A 19,306-nucleotide genomic window follows, 5' to 3' on the forward strand; every position below is an offset into this window, starting at 1 on the left:
TAACGTCGGGTACAGCAGCACCAGGACGTTCCAACCCAACGCTCGGACCAATGAAAGCCTTCATCACCGCCCTGTCGATCTGCGACTCCACTTTCAAGGAGCTACGTACCTGTACCCCCCGCGCTCTCTCTCTTCGTTCTGTAACACTCCCCAGGGCCCGAGCACTGACTGGGTAAGACCTGCCCTTCCCAGAATGCACCACCTCGCGTTGGCCTGAACGGAAACTCCATCTGCCGCTCCTCAGCCCACCGGCCCAGTCAATCAAGGTCTTTCTGTGGTCTCACCTTCGCTGGCCACCCCGCCCACCAATCTTGGCGTCCTCCGCAAACCTCCGAAGTTCTCATCCGTACCCCTGGCCTTCTCCAGACCCACCGCGATGTGGTTAACTCGCAAATACCCGCTGTCTACGACGGTGTGGTATTATTGTCATCGTAACGGTCATCAGTTGTACCGATTGCTACCAAGTCTGAAAAATAAAGAATTGAAACCGGCGTTGACCAGAAAAGACACCGGCAGAAACAGCCCGGCCTACCCTGCAGAGTCCCTCCTCACTACCATCTGGGGGGGTTAGTACCAACGCTGGGGGAGCTCTCTCACAACCGCTCAGAAGCATACTCATGGAGTCGTACCTTACAGACCATCCTAACCTACACATCCCTGAGCACTATGGGTAATTTAGCATGGCCAATCCACCCGAACCTACACATCCCTGAACACTATGGGGTAATTTAGCACGGCCAATCCACCCTAACCTACACATCCCTGAACACTATGGGGTAATTTAGCATGGCCAATCCACCCTAACCTACACATCCCTGAACACTATGGGTAATTTAGCATGGCCAATCCACCCGAACCTACACATCCCTGAACACTATGGGTAATTTAGCACGGCCAATCCACCCTAACCTACACATCCCTGAGCACTATGGGGTAATTTAGCATGGCCAATCCACCCTAACCTACACATCCCTGAACACTATGGGTAATTTAGCATGGCCAATCCACCCTAACCTACACATCCCTGAGCACTATGGGTAATTTAGCATGGCCAATCCACCCTAACCTACAGATCCCTGAGCACTATGGGTAATTTAGCATGGCCAATCCACCCTAACCTACACATCCCTGAACACTATGGGGTAATTTAGCATGGCCAATCCACCCTAACCTACACATCCCTGAACACTATGGGTAATTTAGCATGGCCAATCCACCCTAACCTACACATCCCTGAACACTATGGGTAATTTAGCATGGCCCAATCCACCCTAACCTGTACATCCCTGAGCACTATGGGTAATTTAGCATGGCCAATCCACGCTAACCTACACATCCCTGAAAACTATGGGTAATTTAGCATGGCCAATCCACCCTAACCTGCACATCCCTGAACACTATGGGTAATTTAGCATGGCCAATCCACCCTACCCTACACATCCCTGAGCACTATGGGTAATCTAGCATGGTCAACCTACCCTAACCTACACATCCCTGAACACTATGGGGTAATTTAGCATGGCCAACCCACCCTAACCTACACATCCCTGAATACGACGGGGTAATTTAACATGGCCAATCCCCCCTAACCAGCACATCCCCGAGCATTATGGGTAATTTAGCATGGCCAATTCACCCTAACCTACACATCCCTGGGCACTATGGGGTAATTTAGCATGGCCAATCCACCCTAACCTACACATCCCTGAGCACTATGGGTAATTTAGCATGGTCAATCCACCCTAACCTGCACATCCCTGAACACTATGGGTAATTTAGCATGGCCAATCCACCCTAACCTACACATCCCTGAGCACTATGGGGTAATTTAGCATGGCCAATCCACCCTAACCTACACATCCCTGAGCACTATGGGTAATTTAGCATGGCCAATCCACCCTCACCTACACATCCCTGAACACTATGGGTAATTTAGCATGGTCAATCCACCCTCACCTACACATCCCTGAGCACTATGGGTAATTTAGCATGGCCAATCCACCCTAACCTACGCATACCTGAGCACTATTCGTAATCTAGCATGGTCAATCTACCCTAACCTACACATCCCTGAGAACTATGGGGTAATTTAGCATGGCCAATCCACCCTAACCTACACATCCCTGAACACTATGGGGTAATTTAGCATGGCCAATCCACCCTCACCTACACATCCCTGAGCACTACGGGTAATCTAGCATGGTCAATCTACCCTAACCTGCACATCCCTGAACACTATGGGGTAATTTAGCATGGCCAATCCACCCTAACCTACACATCCCTGAACACTATGGGGTAATTTAGCATGGCCAATCCACCCTCACCTACACATCCCTGAGCACTACGGGTAATCTAGCATGGTCAATCTACCCTAACCTGCACATCCTGAACACTATGGGGTAATTTAGCATGGCCAATCCACCCTAACCTACACATCCCTGAGCACTATGGGGTAATTTAGCATGGCCAACCCACCCTAACCTACACATCCCTGAATACTACGGGGTAATTTAACATGGCCAATCCCCCTAACCAGCACATCCCCGAGCATTATGGGTAATTTAGCATGGCCAATTCACCCTAACCTACACATCCCTGGGCACTATGGGGTAATTTAGCATGGCCAATCCACCCTCACCTACACATCCCTGAACACTATGGGGTAATTTAGCATGGCCAATCCACCCTAACCTACACATCCCTGAGCACTATGGGTAATCTAGCATGGTCAATCTACCCTAACCTACACATCCCTGAGCACTATGGGGTAATTTAGCATGGCCAATCCACCCTAACCTACACATCCCTGAACACTATGGGGTAATTTAGCATGGCCAATCCACCCTCACCTACACATCCCTGAGCACTACGGGTAATCTAGCATGGTCAATCTACCCTAACCTACACATCCCTGAGCACTATGGGGTAATTTAGCATGGCCAATCCACCCTAACCTGCACATCCCTGAACACTATGGGGTAATTTAGCATGGCCAATCCACCCTAACCTATACATCCCTGAGCACTATGGGGTAATTTAGCATGGCCAACCCACCCTAACCTACACATCCCTGAATACGACGGGGTAATTTAACATGGCCAATCCACCCTAACCAGCACATCCCCGAGCATTATGGGTAATTTAGCATGGCCAATTCACCCTAACCTACACATCCCTGGGCACTATGGGGTAATTTAGCATGGCCAATCCACCCTAACCTACACATCCCTGAGCACTATGGGTAATTTAGCATGGTCAATCCACCCTAACCTGCACATCCCTGAACACTATGGGTAATTTAGCATGGCCAATCCACCCTAACCTACACATCCCTGAGCACTATGGGGTAATTTAGCATGGCCAATCCACCCTAACCTACACATCCCTGAGCACTATGGGTAATTTAGCATGGCCAATCCACCCTCACCTACACATCCCTGAACACTATGGGTAATTTAGCATGGTCAATCCACCCTCACCTACACATCCCTGAGCACTATGGGTAATTTAGCATGGCCAATCCACCCTAACCTACGCATACCTGAGCACTATTCGTAATTTAGCATGGCCAATCCACCCTAACCTACACATCCCTGAGCACTATGGGTAATCTAGCATGGTCAATCTACCCTAACCTACACATCCCTGAGCACTATGGGTAATCTAGCATGGTCAATCTACCCTAACCTGCACATCCCTGAACACTATGGGGTAATTTAGCATGGCCAATCCACCCTAACCTACACATCCCTGAGCACTATGGGTAATTTAGCATGGCCAATCCACCCTAACCTACACATCCCTGAGCACTATGGGTAATTTAGCATGGCCAATCCACCCTAACCTACACATCCCTGAACACTATGGGGTAATTTAGCATGGCCAATCCACCCTAACCTACACATCCCCGAGCACTATGGGGTAATTTAGCATGGCCAATCCACCCTAACCTACACATCCCTGAATACTACGGGGTACTTTAGCATGGCCAATCCCCCCTAACCAGCACATCCCCGAGCATTATGGGTAATTTAGCATGGCCAATCCACCCTAACCTACACATCCCTGAGCACTATGGGTAATTTAGCATGGTCAATCCACCCTAACCTGCACATCCCTGAACACTATGGGTAATTTAGCATGGCCAATCCACCCTAACCTACACATCCCTGAGCACTATGGGGTAATTTAGCATGGCCAATCCACCCTAACCTACACATCCCTGAGCACTATGGGTAATTTAGCATGGCCAATCCACCCTCACCTACACATCCCTGAACACTATGGGTAATTTAGCATGGTCAATCCACCCTCACCTACACATCCCTGAGCACTATGGGTAATTTAGCATGGCCAATCCACCCTAACCTACGCATACCTGAGCACTATTCGTAATTTCGCATGGCCAATCCACCCTAACCTACACATCCCTGAACACTATGGGGTAATTTAGCATGGCCAATCCACCCTAACCTACACATCCCTGAGCACTATGGGTAATCTAGCATGGTCAATCTACCCTAACCTACACATCCCTGAGCACTATGGGTAATCTAGCATGGTCAATCTACCCTAACCTGCACATCCCTGAACACTATGGGGTAATTTAGCATGGCCAATCCACCCTAACCTACACATCCCTGAGCACTATGGGTAATTTAGCATGGCCAATCCACCCTAACCTACACATCCCTGAACACTATGGGGTAATTTAGCATGGCCAATCCACCCTAACCTACACATCCCCGAGCACTATGGGGTAATTTAGCATGGCCAACCCACCCTAACCTACACATCCCTGAATACTACGGGGTAATTTAGCATGGCCAATCCCCCCTAACCAGCACATCCCCGAGCATTATGGGTAATTTAGCATGGCCAATTCACCCTAACCTACACATCCCTGGGCACTATGGGGTAATTTAGCATGGCCAATCCCAGACCCCACCATCACCACCCCTGAGATATGTCCTGCCCACTGGCAGGATAGAGGGGGCAGCACACAGTGGGATACAGAGGGGAGGGAGATGCTCTGGGAGTCCTCCATAGTGACCCTTGGAGGGTGACAAGGGCACAGAGTCTGCTCTGGGGGTGGGGCGGGGTGGATATCAGTGCCCACCACCAACAGTGGCTCAGGGACAGCAGCATTCCAGATCGGGCCGGTCAGGTCCGAAAGGACATCGCTGCTGGACTGGGGTCTGAGGCAGGTTGGGGTGGGGGGTGTGGGGGAGGGGGAACCAACAGGAGGGAGAAACCCCACGACCCTCATCCTCACCAGCCAGCCGGCTGCAGATGTATCTGTCCATGACAGCGTCGGTGAGAGTGACCACCGCCCTGTCCTTATGGAGACAAAGTCCCGCCTTCCCATTGAGAATCCCCTCCATCGGGTTGGGGTGGCTCTATCCCCAATGGGACGGACTTCAAACAGACCCAGCAGCTCAAGACTGGGGCATCCATGTGGTGCTGTGGGCTATCAACAGCAGCAGAACGGCCCTCCAGCACAATCTGGAACCTCATGGCCCAGTATAACCCACCCCCCCCACCTCACCCATTACCGTCAAGCCGGGGGGGGGGGTCTACCCTGGTTCAATGGAGACTGCAGGAGGGCATGCTGGGAGCAGCACCAGGCAGGCTGGAGGATGCGGTCGCCAGTACGCTCTCGGGAGCCCCCTTCCCTCAGGGCATTGTGGGTCTACCCACAGCACACGGACTGCAGCGGGTCAAGAAGGCAACTCACCCCCCCCCCCCTCCCCCGCCCCCCCCAACCTTCTCAAGGGGGGTAACAGATGCCAGCACAGCCAGTGATGCCTATGACTGAATGGATTAAAAAAAGGAACTGGTGAAGTCACCAAACAGGACTACTGGCGTATCAAATGGCATAAGCAGCAAGTGTTAGACAGAGCTACGGGATTCCACAGCCAAACCACCCATGTGTGAGAAAGAGAGAGAGAGAGAGAGAGAGAAACTCCCTCTTTAAACGTTGTCCCTGAGAGAGAGAGAGAGAGACTCCCTTTTTAAACAGGGTCCCTGAGAGAGACAGAGAGAGAGAGAGAGAGAGAGATTCCCTCTTTAAACGTTGTCCCTGAGAGAGACAGAGACAGAGAGAGAGAGACTCCCTTTTTAAACAGGGTCCCTGAGAGAGACAGAGAGAGAGAGAGACTCCCTCTTTAAACATTGTCCCTGAGAGAGAGAGAGAGACTCCCTTTTTAAACAGGGTCCCTGAGAGACAGAGAGAGAGAGAGACTCCCTCTTTAAACAGGGTCCCTGAGAGAGACAGAGAGAGAGACTCCCTTTTTAAACAGGGTCCCTGAGAGAGACACAGAGAGAGAGAGAGAGAGAGAGAAACTCCCTCTTTAAACATAGTCCCTGAGAGAGACAGAGACACACACACAGAGAGAGAGAGACTTCCTCTTTAAACAGGGTCCCTGAGAGAGAGAGACTCCCTCTTTAAACAGGGTCCCTGAGAGAGAGAGAGAGAGAGACAGACAGACAGACAGACTCCCTCTTTAAACAGGGTTCCTGATGAACAGAGAAGGAGGCGTCCCTCACGAAAGTTGGGAGGTTGCCGTCAGAACTGAGTTTTGCTTCACAACCAGAGACAAGGCCTCAGGCTTTGGCCTGGCTTCCCCCAACCCCGTACCTCTCCCAGGAGGCTGGACGGGGAAGGGGGGGGGTAGCCGAGAGGGTTGAGGTGGGGAGTTGTTGGGTGGGCTGGGGTGGGGTGCCAAGGCACAGTTACAGAGCATGAGCCCGGAGGCTGGTCGGGCCTAATGTCTCCCATGGCAACGAGGCCTAGTCAGTATCCTCAGGCCCCTCCCTCCCATTGATGTTGGGACTGGATTTGTGTGGGGTGGGAGGGCCGCAGAGAGAAAGAGTTCTTTGGACTATTGTTCTGGAGACTGGCAATGTGATTCCCTGGTTGAATGGGGAGTGAGTGAGAGCGAGAGGCGGGGATAGATCAGATTTCAGGAGCACCTGCATTGGCAGCAGGAATGGAGCTTGTCTCTCGCGCAGAGAGCGGCTAAGTCTCATCCGTTACCCGGTGGACCCCCCACATAGTGTCGGAGCCAGGGGCTGGGGGAGACCTGAGACAGAGAGAGAGAGAGAGAGAGACAGAGTGAGCGAGTGAGGGAGGCAGGAGAGAAAAAGAGTCCAAACCAGGGTCAGAGAGTTGTCGGGAGAGTGAGAGAGCGAGCGTGACGGGGGGAGGTCCTGTGTCCTCAAGGTAACCGAGGGGGGGAGTTACTAGTTAACAACAGCAACAGTTAATTGGTGGTTACAGAGAGAGAGAGAGAGGTGACAGAGAGATAGATAGAGGGACTGAGGGGAAGAGAGAGAGAGAGAGGGAAAGGAGACGGAGAGATAGAGAGGGACTGAGAGAGAGAGAGAGAGAGAGAGAGGAGACAGAGAGATAGAGAGAGGGACTGAGGGGGGAGAGAGAGAAAGGAGACGGAGAGATAGAGAGAGGGACTGGGGGGGGGAGAGAGAGAGAGAGAAAGGAGAGATAGAGAGAGGGACTGAAGGGGAGAGAGAGAGAGAGAGAAAGGAGACGGAGAGATAGAGAGAGGGACTGAGGGGGAGAGAGAGAGATAGAGAGAGGGACTGAAGGGGGGAGAGAGAGAGAGAGAGAAAGGAGAGATAGAGAGAGGGACTGAGGGGGAGAGAGAGGGACTGAGGGGGAGAGAGAGAGAGAGAGAAAGGAGAGATAGAGAGAGGGACTGAGGGGGAGAGAGAGGGACTGAGGGGGAGAGAGAGAGAGAGAAAGGAGAGATAGAGAGAGGGGCTGAGGGGGTGGGAGAGAGAAAGAAAGGAGACGGAGAGATAGAGAGAGGGACTGAGGGGGAGAGAGAGGGACTGAGGGGGAGAGAGAGAGAGAGAAAGGAGAGATAGAGAGAGGGACTGAGGTGGGGAGAGAGAGAGAGAGAAAGGAGACGGAGAGATAGAGAGAGGGACTGAGGGGGAGAGAGAGAGAGAAAGGAGAGATAGAGAGAGGGACTGAGGGGGTGGGAGAGAGAAAGAAAGGAGACGGAGAGATAGAGAGAGGGACTGAGGGGGAGAGAGAGAGAGAGAAAGGAGACGGAGAGATAGAGAGAGGATCTGAGTGAGACAGAGAGAGAGAGACAGACAGACGGACAGACAAGAGAGAGAAAAAGAGACGCGTGAGAGAGAGAGTGAGACAGGTTTATGAAGAAAGTTTGAGAGCAAGTACAGAGAGAGAAACTTAGAGAGAAAGAGTGTGTGAGAGAGAGAGAGAGACACACACGGTGAAAGTTGAACAGAAACCGTGTGTGAGAGACAGTGAGGAGAAACAGAGGGTTTTATTCTGAACCAGTTCAGGTGCATCAGACTGGTCAGGGGTCAGAGGGGTCAGGGGTCAGAGGGGTCAGGGGTCTGAGGACACAGGAGTGTCAGGGATCAGAGGGGTCAGGGGTCTGAGGACACAGGAGTGTCAGGGATCAGAGGGGTCAGGGGTCAGAAATCCAAAGGGTCAGGGGTCAGAGGGGTCAGGGGTCAGAGGGATCAAGTGACCATTGGAGAGATCGAGTAAATCAAGAGAGGTCCAGCTGCGAAGGGTCAGGGGTCAGAGGATTTGGGTTTATCGTGGGTCAGAGGTCAGGAGAGTGTGGGACAGTGCCACTCTGAGACAGGGAGACCCAGTCAAGTTTGTCTGTGCCCGGGCCAGTGCGAGATGGAGGCTCTGAAATGGCAGCAGATATGGGATCCTGCTGTGCTGCTCCCCTGCTGATTCTGCCATGCTGTTACCCCCACCCTCTGTGCTCCAGGCTATGTGGTTCAGCCGTCTCCCTAACATCCTGCTGGCAGTGGTGTGGACCCTCACCGTCTACCCCCCAGGTAAGAGGCAACGAGTTACCAGGAACCAGGGACCCTCTGGAAATCCTGTCTCTCTCTCTCTCTCTCGCTGTCTCTGAGTCTCTCTCTGTCTGTCGCTATCTATCTCTGTCTCTGTGTCTCTTCCATCTCTCTCTATTACTATCTCTTCCTGTTGCTGTCCATCTCTCTCTGCCTGTCCCTCTTTCTCTGCCTCTGTCTGTGTTTTTGTCCCTCTATCCCTTTCTTTCTCTCTCTCTGCCTTTCTCTATCTATGTCTATCCCTCTATCTCTTTCTTTCTCTCTCTCTGTCAATCCCTCTCTCTCTCTTTCTCCCTCTCGCTGTCTTTCTCTATCTCTGTCTGCCCCCCCTCTCTCTTTCTCTCTCTCTGTCTTTCTCTATCCCTGTCTATCCCTCTATCTCTCTCTTTCTCTCTCTCTCTGTCTTTCTCTATCTCTGTCCCTCTCTCTCTTTCTCTCTCTCTCTATCTCTGTCTCTCTCTCTCTCTTTCTCTCTCTCTCTGTCTTTCTCTGTCTCTATCTGTCCCTCTCTCTCACTCTCTCTCTCTGTCCCTCTCTCACCCTGTCCTCCCTCTCTCTGTCCTCACTCTCTTTTTTCACATTGTTCCCATCCGTCTCTCTCTCACACACGCTCTATCTATTGCTATTTCTCTTTGTTCTTCTGTCTGTCTGTCATGCTCTCTATCTTTCATTCCCTTTCTGACTGACTTTCTCTTTGTCTCTGTCCTCTCTCTCTCTCTCTCACACACACACACAATTTCTCTCTCTCTATATCCTTCTGTCCCTCTCTGTCTATGTTCCTTTCTCCCTGCATTCCTCTCTCTCCCCCTCTATTTCCCACTGACTCTCTCCGTTTCCCCCTGTCTGTCTGTCACTCTCTCGCTTTCTTTGCATGACCCTCTCCCTTACCGTCTCTCTCTTTCTCTCTGCTATCTCTCACACTATCACTCTCTCTCCCTCCATCTCTATCTATCCTTATTTAATTATTTCTGTCCATCCCGCGTGGTTCGCTGTCTCTTTATCTCTCTCTGTAAATCTGTCTCAGTCACTGCATCTCTCTCTCTCTCCCTCTCTCTCTCTCTCCTTCTCCTCGATATCCCACTGATTCTCATGCTTTCTCCTGGCCTCTCCAGCAGATGGTTTCCTCTGATGCAGCATCTGATTTTATTGACACGTTCAGTTGCCAAGTGTCCTCAGTTCTATCGACAGCAACAGTGCGTGAGAGAGAGAGAGAGAGAGAGAAAGAGAGGAGCACTGTAATACATTGTAAAAAGCTGTATGAAGTGAGGGTGGGGAACACAGAGAGAGAGAGAGAGAGAGATGGAGAATGACAGAGTGAGGAGGATACAGTGAGGCAGAGAGATAGAGCGAATAAGAGACAAAGAGAAAGAGAGACGGAGAAAAGGTACATTCAGCCGGGGCCAGCTCTGACCGAGCGATCCACTCGATCCCAGTCCCTGTCCCATCAACCTGTAGACTTTTGCCCTGCAATCTCTCTGATATGTCCCTGTTGATTCATAGTGCTCAGGGATGTGTAGGTTAGGGTGGATTGGCCATGCTAAATTACCCCATAGTGCTCAGGGATGTGTAGGTTAGGGTGGATTGGCCATGCTAAATTACCCATAGTGCTCAGGGATGTGTAGGTTAGGGTGAATTGGCCATGCTAAATTACCCATAGTGCTCGGGGATGTGTAGGTTAGGGTGGATTGGCCATGCTAAATTACCCCATAGTGTTCAGGGATGTGTAGGTTAGGGTGGATTGGCCATGCTAAATTACCCATAGTGTTCAGGGATGTGTAGGTTAGGGTGGATTGGCCGTGCTAAATTACCCATAGTGCTCAGGGATGTGTAGGTTAGGGTGAATTGGCCATGCTAAATTACCCATAGTGCTCGGGGATGTGTAGGTTAGGGTGGATTGGCCATGCTAAATTACCCATAGTGCTCAGGGATGTGTAGGTTAGGGTGGATTGGCCGTGCTAAATTACCCATAGTGCTCGGGGATGTGTAGGTTAGGGTGGATTGGCCATGCTAAATTACCCATAGTGCTCAGGGATGTGTAGGTTAGGGTGAATTGGCCATGCTAAATTACCCATAGTGCTCGGGGATGTGTAGGTTAGGGTGGATTGGCCATGCTAAATTACCCCATAGTGCTCAGGGATGTGTAGGTTAGGGTGGATTGGCCATGCTAAATTACCCATAGTGTTCAGGGATGTGTAGGTTAGGGTGGATTGGCCATGCTAAATTACCCATAGTGCTCAGGGATGTGTAGGTTAGGGTGGATTGGCCGTGCTAAATTACCCACAGTGTTCAGGGATGTGTAGGTTAGGGTGGATTGGCCATGCTAAATTACCCATAGTGCTCAGGGATGTGCAGGTTAGGGTGGATTGGCCATGCTAAATTACCCACAGTGTTCAGGGATGTGTAGGTTAGGGTGGATTAGCCACGCTAAATTACCCCATAGTGTTCAGGGATGTGCAGGTTAGGGTGGATTGGCCATGCTAAATTACCCCATAGTGTTCAGGGATGTGTAGGTTAGGGTGGATTGGCCATGCTAAATTACCCATAGTGTTCAGGGATGTGTAGGTTAGGGTGGATTGGCCATGCTAAATTACCCATAGTGTTCAGGGATGTGTAGGTTAGGGTGGAATTGTCAAGGGTAAGTGTCGGGGAATGGGTGACCATTTGTAGCGTCAGTGTGGACCTGTTGGGCTGAAGGGCCAGTTTGCGCACTGTGTGGGGATTGTGTGGTTCTGTTCTCCTGAAGCCCAGTTGTGTGTTTGCTGTCTGTTCCCGCTCTGCTCAGTGTTGTCTCTTCACCTGGCAGTGGAAATGTTTCGCTCCCTCCCTGACCGTGTTGGCCCTCCTTTGGTGTTCTGCCTGCCCATCCCGCTGGCCTCCTGATGTCGTCTGTCGCTCCCCCTCCTCCACCCCTGCGGACCTGCCAGTTTCAGAACGGTCGCATTGAACCATTGCGGACGCTGCGGGAGTCCAGATCAAGGCAGAACGCGTTGGAGAAACCAGTCTGGTCTGTGGAGACCATCAGATTCAGGGGCAGAATTAGACCATTCGGCCCATCGAGTCCACTGCACCATTCGAACAAGGCTGATGGCTTTCTCCTGCCCTCTCTCTCCCTAACTCTTCATCCCCCCACTAATCGAGAACCTGTCTGTCTCTGCCTTAAACCCACCCAGTGCCCTGCCCTCCCCAGGCCTCTGAGTCCCACAGATTTCCCACCCACCCCCCCACCTGAAGAAATTCCTCCCCATCTCAGTCCTAGAGGGTGGCCCCTTCACTCTGAGGCTGTGCCCTCATCCCAGTCTCTCCTACTCTTTTCCACCTTCACTCTATCCAGGCCCTCTCAGTATTCTGAGAGTTTGAATCAGACTCCCACCCCGGCCCGTCTCCCCCCCCTCCCCCATCCTCCTCAACCCCTCCTCAAATGACGCGCCCTTCACTCCCGGGATAATTCTTGTAAATCTCTCCCAGACACATACTCACATTCACACACACACACACACACACATACAGACACACACACACACACACACACACACACACAGACACACAGACACATGCACACAGACACATGCACACAGACTCGCATTCACACAGACACACATGCACACATACTCACATTCACACAGACACAGACACATGCTCACATACTCATTTCACACAGACACACACACACACAGACACTCACACACACACAGACACATGCACACATACTCACACAGATAGACACACACACACACACAGACACACACACACACAGACAGACACATGCACACATACTCACACGGATAGACACACAAACACAGACACACACACGCACACACAGAGACACATTCACACATACTCACATTCACACAGACACACACAGACATGCGTACACACAGACACACACACACAGACACAAAGACACAATCACACACACACTCTCACCCACACACACAGTGACTCTCTCTCACCCACACACACACTCTCACTCACTCACACACACACTCTCACTCACTCACACACACAGACACTCTCTCACACTCACACACTCTCACTCACTCACACACACAGACACTCTCTCACACTCACACACTCTCACTCACTCACTCACACAGACACTCTGTCTCTCTCACACACTCTCACTCACTCACACACACAGACACTCTGTCTCTCTCACACACTCTCACTCACTCACACACACAGACACTCTGTCTCTCTCACACACTCTCACTCACTCACACACACAGACACTCTGTGTCTCACACACATACTGACGCGTACAGACACAGTCACTCACACACCCCAGCCTTGGCTGGACTCTGTGTTTGCTGAGCTTCTGCCTGAATAAACAGATGCTTCACTGTCAACAGATGCTCCACCCTATCGCTCAGGCACTGTTATATCCAGGCTCACCCCTCAGCCATTCATCTACCTCCAGTGAATGTTTCTGACAGTCTGTAAACCCCTTCAGAGAACTAGACCAGAAAGATCTCGTCAGTGTTGAGAAGGAGAGAGAATGGGGGCGGGGAGGGGGAGAGAGAGAGAGAGAGAAATGGAGATGCAGAGAGAGAGAGAGAGAGACAGATTAGAGACAGAATGAGAGAGATGGAGATGCAGAGAGAGAGTGAGAAAGCTGCAGTGCAGAGAGAGACAGTGAGAATGAGAGAGATGGAGAGAATGAGACAGATGGAGATGCAGAGAGAGAGATGCAGAAAGAGAGAGAGAGATGCAGAGAGAGAGAGAGATTAGACAGACAGAAAATGAGAGATGGTACTGCAGAATGTGAGAGAGAGAGATTAGCGAGACAGAGAGAATGAGCTACATGGAGGTGCAGAGAGAGAGAGAGTGTGAGAGAGAGAGAAACATGGAGATGCAGAGAGAGAGAGAGTGTGAGAGAGAGAGAGAAACATGGAGGTGCTGAGAGAGAGAGTGTGAGAGAGAGAGAAAAATGGAGATGCAGAGAGACAGAGAGAAATAGAGATGCAGAGGGAGAGTGAGAGAGAGAGAGAGAGAAATGGAGATGCAGAGAGAGAGAGAGTGTGAGAGAGAGAGAAATGGAGATGCAGAGGGAGAGTGAGAGAGAGAGAAAGAAATGGAGATGCAGAGAGAGAGTGTGTGAGAGAGAGAAATGGAGATGCAGAGAGAGAGAGAGTGTGAAAGAAATGGAGATGCAGAGAGAGAGAGAGAGAGTGTGTGAGAGAGACAGAGAAATAGAGATGCAGAGGGAGAGTGAGAGAGAGAGAGAGAGAGAGAGAAATGGAGATGCAGAGAGAGAATGTGTGAGAGAGAGACAGAGAAATGGAGATGCAGAGAGAGAATGTGTGAGAGAGAGACAGAGAAATGGAGATGCAGAGAGAGAATGTGTGAGAGAGAGACAGAGAAATGGAGATGCAGAGAGAGAGTGAGAAAGAGAGAGAGAGGAATGGAGATGTAGAGAGAGAGAGAGAGATGGAGATGTAGAGAGAGTGTGTGTGTGTGTGTGTGTGTGTGTGTGTGTGTGTGTGAGAGAGAGAGAGAGAGTGAGAGAGAGAGAGAAATGGAGATGTAGAGAGAGAGTATGTGTTTGTGAGAGAGAAATGGAGATGCAGAGAGAGCGAAAGAGAGAGAGAAATGGAAATGCAGAGAGAGAGAGAGTGTGTGAGAGAGACAGAGAAATAGAGATGCAGAGGGAGAGTGAGAGAGATGGAGATGTAGAGAGTGTGTGTGAGAGAGAGAAATGGAGATGTAGAGAGAGAGAGAGAGATGGAGATGTAGAGAGAGTGTGTGTGTGTGTGTGAGAGAGAGAGAGTGAGAGAGAGAGAGAAATAGAGATGCAGAGGGAGAGTGAGTGAGTGTGAGAGAGAGAGAGAGACAAATGGAGATGCAGAGAGAGAGAGAGAGAGATGGAGATGTAGAGAGTGTGTGTGTGTGAGAGAGAAATGGAGATGTAGAGAGAGAGAGAAATGGAGATGTTGTGTGTGTGTGTGTGTGTGAGAGAGAGAGAGAAATGGAGATGTAGAGAGAGTGTGTGTGTGTGTGTGTGAGAGAGTGAGAGAGAGAGAGACAGAAATGGAGATGCAGAGAGAGAGAGTGAGAGAGACAGAGAAATAGAGATGCAGAGGGAGAGTGAGAGAGAGAGAGAGAAATGGAGATGCAGAAAGAGAGAGTGTGAGAGAGAGAGAGAAATGGAAATGCGGAGAGAGAGAGTGTAAGAGAGAGACAAATGGAGATGCAGAGAGAGAGAGAGAGAGATGGAGATGTAGAGAGAGTGTGTGTGTGTGTGAGAGAGAGAAATGGAGATGCAGAGAGTATGTGTGTGAGAGAGAGAGAAAGTGAGAGAGAAAGAGAGAGAGAAATGGAAATGCAGAGATAGAGAGAGTGTGTGAGAGAGACAGAAAAATAGAGATGCAGAGGGAGAGTGAGAGAGAGAGAAATGGAGATGCAGAGAGAGAGAGAGAGAGAGAGAAATGGAGATGCAGAAAGAGAGATTGTGAGAGAGAGAGAGAAATGGAAATGCGGAGAGAGAGAGAGATGGAGATGTAGAGAGAGTGTGTGTGTGGGAGAGAGAGAAATGGAGATGCAGAGAGAGAGAAAGTGAGAGAGAAAGAGAGAGAGAAATGGAGATGCAGAGAGAGACAGAGTGAGTGACTCCAAGATAGAGATAGACAGAGTGTGTATGAGAAAAAGAGGTAGAATAAGCACAGAAAAGCCAGAGAGAGAGATGAAGAGAATGCAGCAGACAAAGAGAATAAGGCTGATGGACAATCAGGGTTTGGCAGAAAGAGAGAGAGAGAGAGAGAGATACGAAGCTCAAGAGAAAGGAAGAGAGAGAGAGAGAGAGACAGAAGAGTAGAAATAGAGAGGGAGAGAGAAGGGGGAGAGTGAAAAAGGCACAGAGGAAGAGAGAGTGAGATGGAGACAGAGGGAGAGAACGAGAGCTGGGTTTGGATGAGGAATGATTGTGTCACACCCATCTCCTGCTCGGTGCTATCTGCAAACGGAGGGGTGGGGGCGTGCAGTGAAGAAGTCTTGAACTTGTCAACACTTTACTCCCACAGCCGCAGCGCCCAGGCAGCAGCACCCAGCGGCCGTGCAGTCAGTGACAGGCCGGGAGGGGGACATGGTGACCCTCAGCTGTGAGTTCTCCCTCAGTGAAGACCATCGGACAACCCAGGTCATTGAGTGGCTCCACAAAGGCCTGGTGCTGCCCATCTACATCAGGTTCGGGGTCCACCCTCCGCGGATCGATGCAGCTTACCTGGGTAAGGGCGAGATGGAGCCAGGGAGGAGGGAACGGGCTTCAACCCCACCCTCGGGGGGGGGGGGAAGGGGGGGTGGCGAGCGACTGTTTGTGTCGGAGTTTACACATTCTCTCTGTGTCCACATTGCCTTCCTCTGGGCACTCCTGTTTCCTCCCACAGTCCACAGTACAGGTTAGGGTGGATTGGCCATGCTAAATTACCCATAGTGCTCAGGGGCGTGTAGGTTAGGGTGGATTGGCCATGCTAAATTACCCATAGTGCTCAGGGATGTGTAGGTTAGGGTGGATTGGCCATGCTAAATTACCCCATAGTGCTCAGGGATGTGTAGGTTAGGGTGGATTGGCCATGCTAAATTACCCATAGTGTTCAGGGATGTGTAGGTTAGGGTGGATTGGCCATGCTAAATTACCCATAGTGCTCAGGGATGTGCAGGTTAGGGTGGATTGGCCATGCTAAATTACCCATAGTGCTCAGGGATGTGTAGGTTAGGGTGGATTGGCCATGCTAAATTACCCCATAGTGCTCAGGGATGTGGAGGTTAGGGTGGATTGGCCATGCTAAATTACCCATAGTGCTCAGGGATGTGTAGGTCAGGGTGGATTGGCCATGCTAAATTACCCCATAGTGTTCAGGGATGTGTAGGTTAGGGTGGATTGGCCATGCTAAATTACCCACAGTGCTCAGGGATGTGCAGGTTAGGGTGAATTGGCCATGCTAAATTACCCATAGTGTTCAGGGATGTGTAGGTTAGGGTGGATTGGCCATGCTAAATTACCCATAGTGCTCAGGGATGTGTAGGTTAGGGTGGATTGGCCATGCTAAATTACCCCATAGTGCTCAGGGATGTGTAGGTTAGGGTGGATTGTCCATGCTAAATTACCCATAGTGCTCAGGGATGTGTAGGTTAGGGTGGATTGGCCATGCTAAATTACCCCATAGTGCTCAGGGATGTGTAGGTTAGGGTGGATTGGCCATGCTAAATTACCCCATAATGCTCAGGGATGTGCAGGTTAGGGTGGATTGGCCATGCTAAATTACCACATAGTGCTCAGGGATGTGTAGGTTAGGGTGGATTGGCCATGCTAAATTACCCATAGTGCTCAGGGATGTGTAGGTTAGGGTGGATTGGCCATGCTAAATTACCCATAGTGCTCAGGGATGTGTAGGTTAGGGTGGATTGGCCATGCTAAATTACCCATAGTGCTCAGGGATGTGCAGGTTAGGGTGGATTGGCCATGCTAAATTACCCATAGTGCTCAGGGATGTGCAGGTTAGGGTGGATTGGCCATGCTAAATTACCCATAGTGTTCAGGGATGTGTAGGTTAGGGTGGATTGGCCATGCTAAATTACCCATAGTGCTCAGGGATGTGCAGGTTAGGGTGGATTGGCCATGCTAAATTACCCATAGTGCTCAGGGATGTGTAGGTTAGGGTGGATTGGCCATGCTAAATTACCCCATAGTGCTCAGGGATGTGTAGGTTAGGGTGGATTGGCCATGCTAAATTACCCCATAGTGCTCAGGGATGTGTAGGTTAGGGTGGATTGGCCATGCTAAATTACCCATAGTGCTCAGGGATGTGTAGGTTAGGGTGGATTGGCCATGCTAAATTACCCATAGTGTTCAGGGATGTGGAGGTTAGGGTGGATTGGCCATGCTAAATTACCCATAGTGCTCAGGGATGTGTAGGTTAGGGTGGATTGGCCATGCTAAATTACCCCATAGTGTTCAGGGATGTGTAGGTTAGGGTGGATTGGCCATGCTAAATTACCCATAGTGCTCAGGGATGTGCAGGTTAGGGTGGATTGGCCATGCTAAATTACCCATAGTGCTCAGGGATGTGTAGGTTAGGGTGGATTGGCCATGCTAAATTACCCATAGTGCTCAGGGATGTGTAGGTTAGGGTGGATTGGCCATGCTAAATTACCCATAGTGCTCCGAGATGTGTAGGTTAGGTGCATTAGTCAGGGTTGAGTAAGCGGGTCTGGGTCGGTTACTCTGCGGAGGTCAATTATGACTTGTTGGGCCGAAGGGCCTGTTTCCACACTGTAGGGATTCTATGATTCAAGGAGGACTGAGAGACACCAGTCAGTGTACAGATATCTCCCTGAGAGAGAGAGAGGGGGGACTGAGAGACACCAGTCAGTGTACAGATATCTCCTTGAGAGAGAGGGGACTGAGAGACACCAGTCAGTGTACAGATATCTCCCTGAGAGAGAGAGAGAGGGGGGACTGAGAGACACCAGTCAGTGTACAGATATCTCCCTGAGAGAGAGGGGACTGAGAGACACCAGTCAGTGTACAGATATCTCCCTGAGAGAGAGAGGGGACTGAGAGACACCAGTCAGTGTACAGATATCTCCCTGAGAGAGAGGGGACTGAGAGACACCAGTCAGTGTACAGATATCTCCCTGAGAGAGAGGGGACTGAGAGACACCAGTCAGTGTACAGATATCTCCTTGTGAGAGAGGGGACTGAGAGACACCAGTGTACAGATCTCTGTCGAAAGGTAGTTTGACTGAATGGGCCTGTGATACTGCGCAGTGCGATGTTGCTCAGGTAAAGGTTTCTCTGTGTGAGTTGAAAAGTTCAGCGATATTATGCTGGCCGCATTCCTTCCTGTATTGTTCGCTGCTCTGCTGGAGAACTCGCTCTGGTATACATGGCCGGTAAATCCAGGCAGACAATAGGCCGCATTGAGTTTGAGAACAATGATGAACCAACATTAATCACAGCTTCTCCATTTCACACCCCGCCTCTCTGTTTATCAAACAGCCTCTCCCTCACTCAGTCTCTCACCCTCTCTCTTTCAAACCACATCTCCCCATCCCTCCCCATAATGTGGAGGGAGACACCCTCTTTAAACAGGGTCCCTGACAGAGAGAGAGAGAGAGAGGGAGAGAGAGAGAGAGACAGACTCCCTCTTTAAACAGGGTCCCTGACACAGAGAGAGAGAGAGAGAGATTGATTCCCTCTTTAAACAGGGTCCCTGACAGAGAATGTGTGTGAGAGAGAGAGAGAGAGAGAGAGAGAGAGAGAGAAAGAGAATGACTCCCTGTTTAAACAGGATCTCTGACAGAGAGAGAGAAACAGAGAGAGAGACAGAGTGAGACTGTCACTTTAAACAGGCCTCCTGCTGACAAGTGACCCTGTGTGCGTGGAGCTGGTCCATCCCTCAGAGTGAGGGAACTGATAGCCCATTCTGGAGGAAAGGCC

General features: G+C 50.6%; 1 protein-coding gene across 1 annotated transcript in view; it reads left to right on the forward strand.

Annotated features, from left to right (window-relative positions):
• The first annotated feature begins 8,535 nt into the window (after positions 1-8,535).
• Positions 8,536-19,306, forward strand: part of LOC132834553 (protein turtle homolog A-like) — an 80,758-nt gene continuing 69,987 nt past the window's right edge. Inside the window, exons 1-2 of the mRNA XM_060853495.1 lie at positions 8,536-8,853; positions 15,888-16,091. Coding sequence (XP_060709478.1) covers positions 8,754-8,853; positions 15,888-16,091 — 304 coding nt within the window. The 5' untranslated portion in view covers positions 8,536-8,753. The remainder of the gene's footprint in view (positions 8,854-15,887; positions 16,092-19,306) is intronic.

The sequence above is a fragment of the Hemiscyllium ocellatum genome, chromosome 40, assembly GCF_020745735.1.
Source record: "Hemiscyllium ocellatum isolate sHemOce1 chromosome 40, sHemOce1.pat.X.cur, whole genome shotgun sequence".
NCBI classification, from domain to species: Eukaryota; Metazoa; Chordata; class Chondrichthyes; order Orectolobiformes; family Hemiscylliidae; genus Hemiscyllium; species Hemiscyllium ocellatum.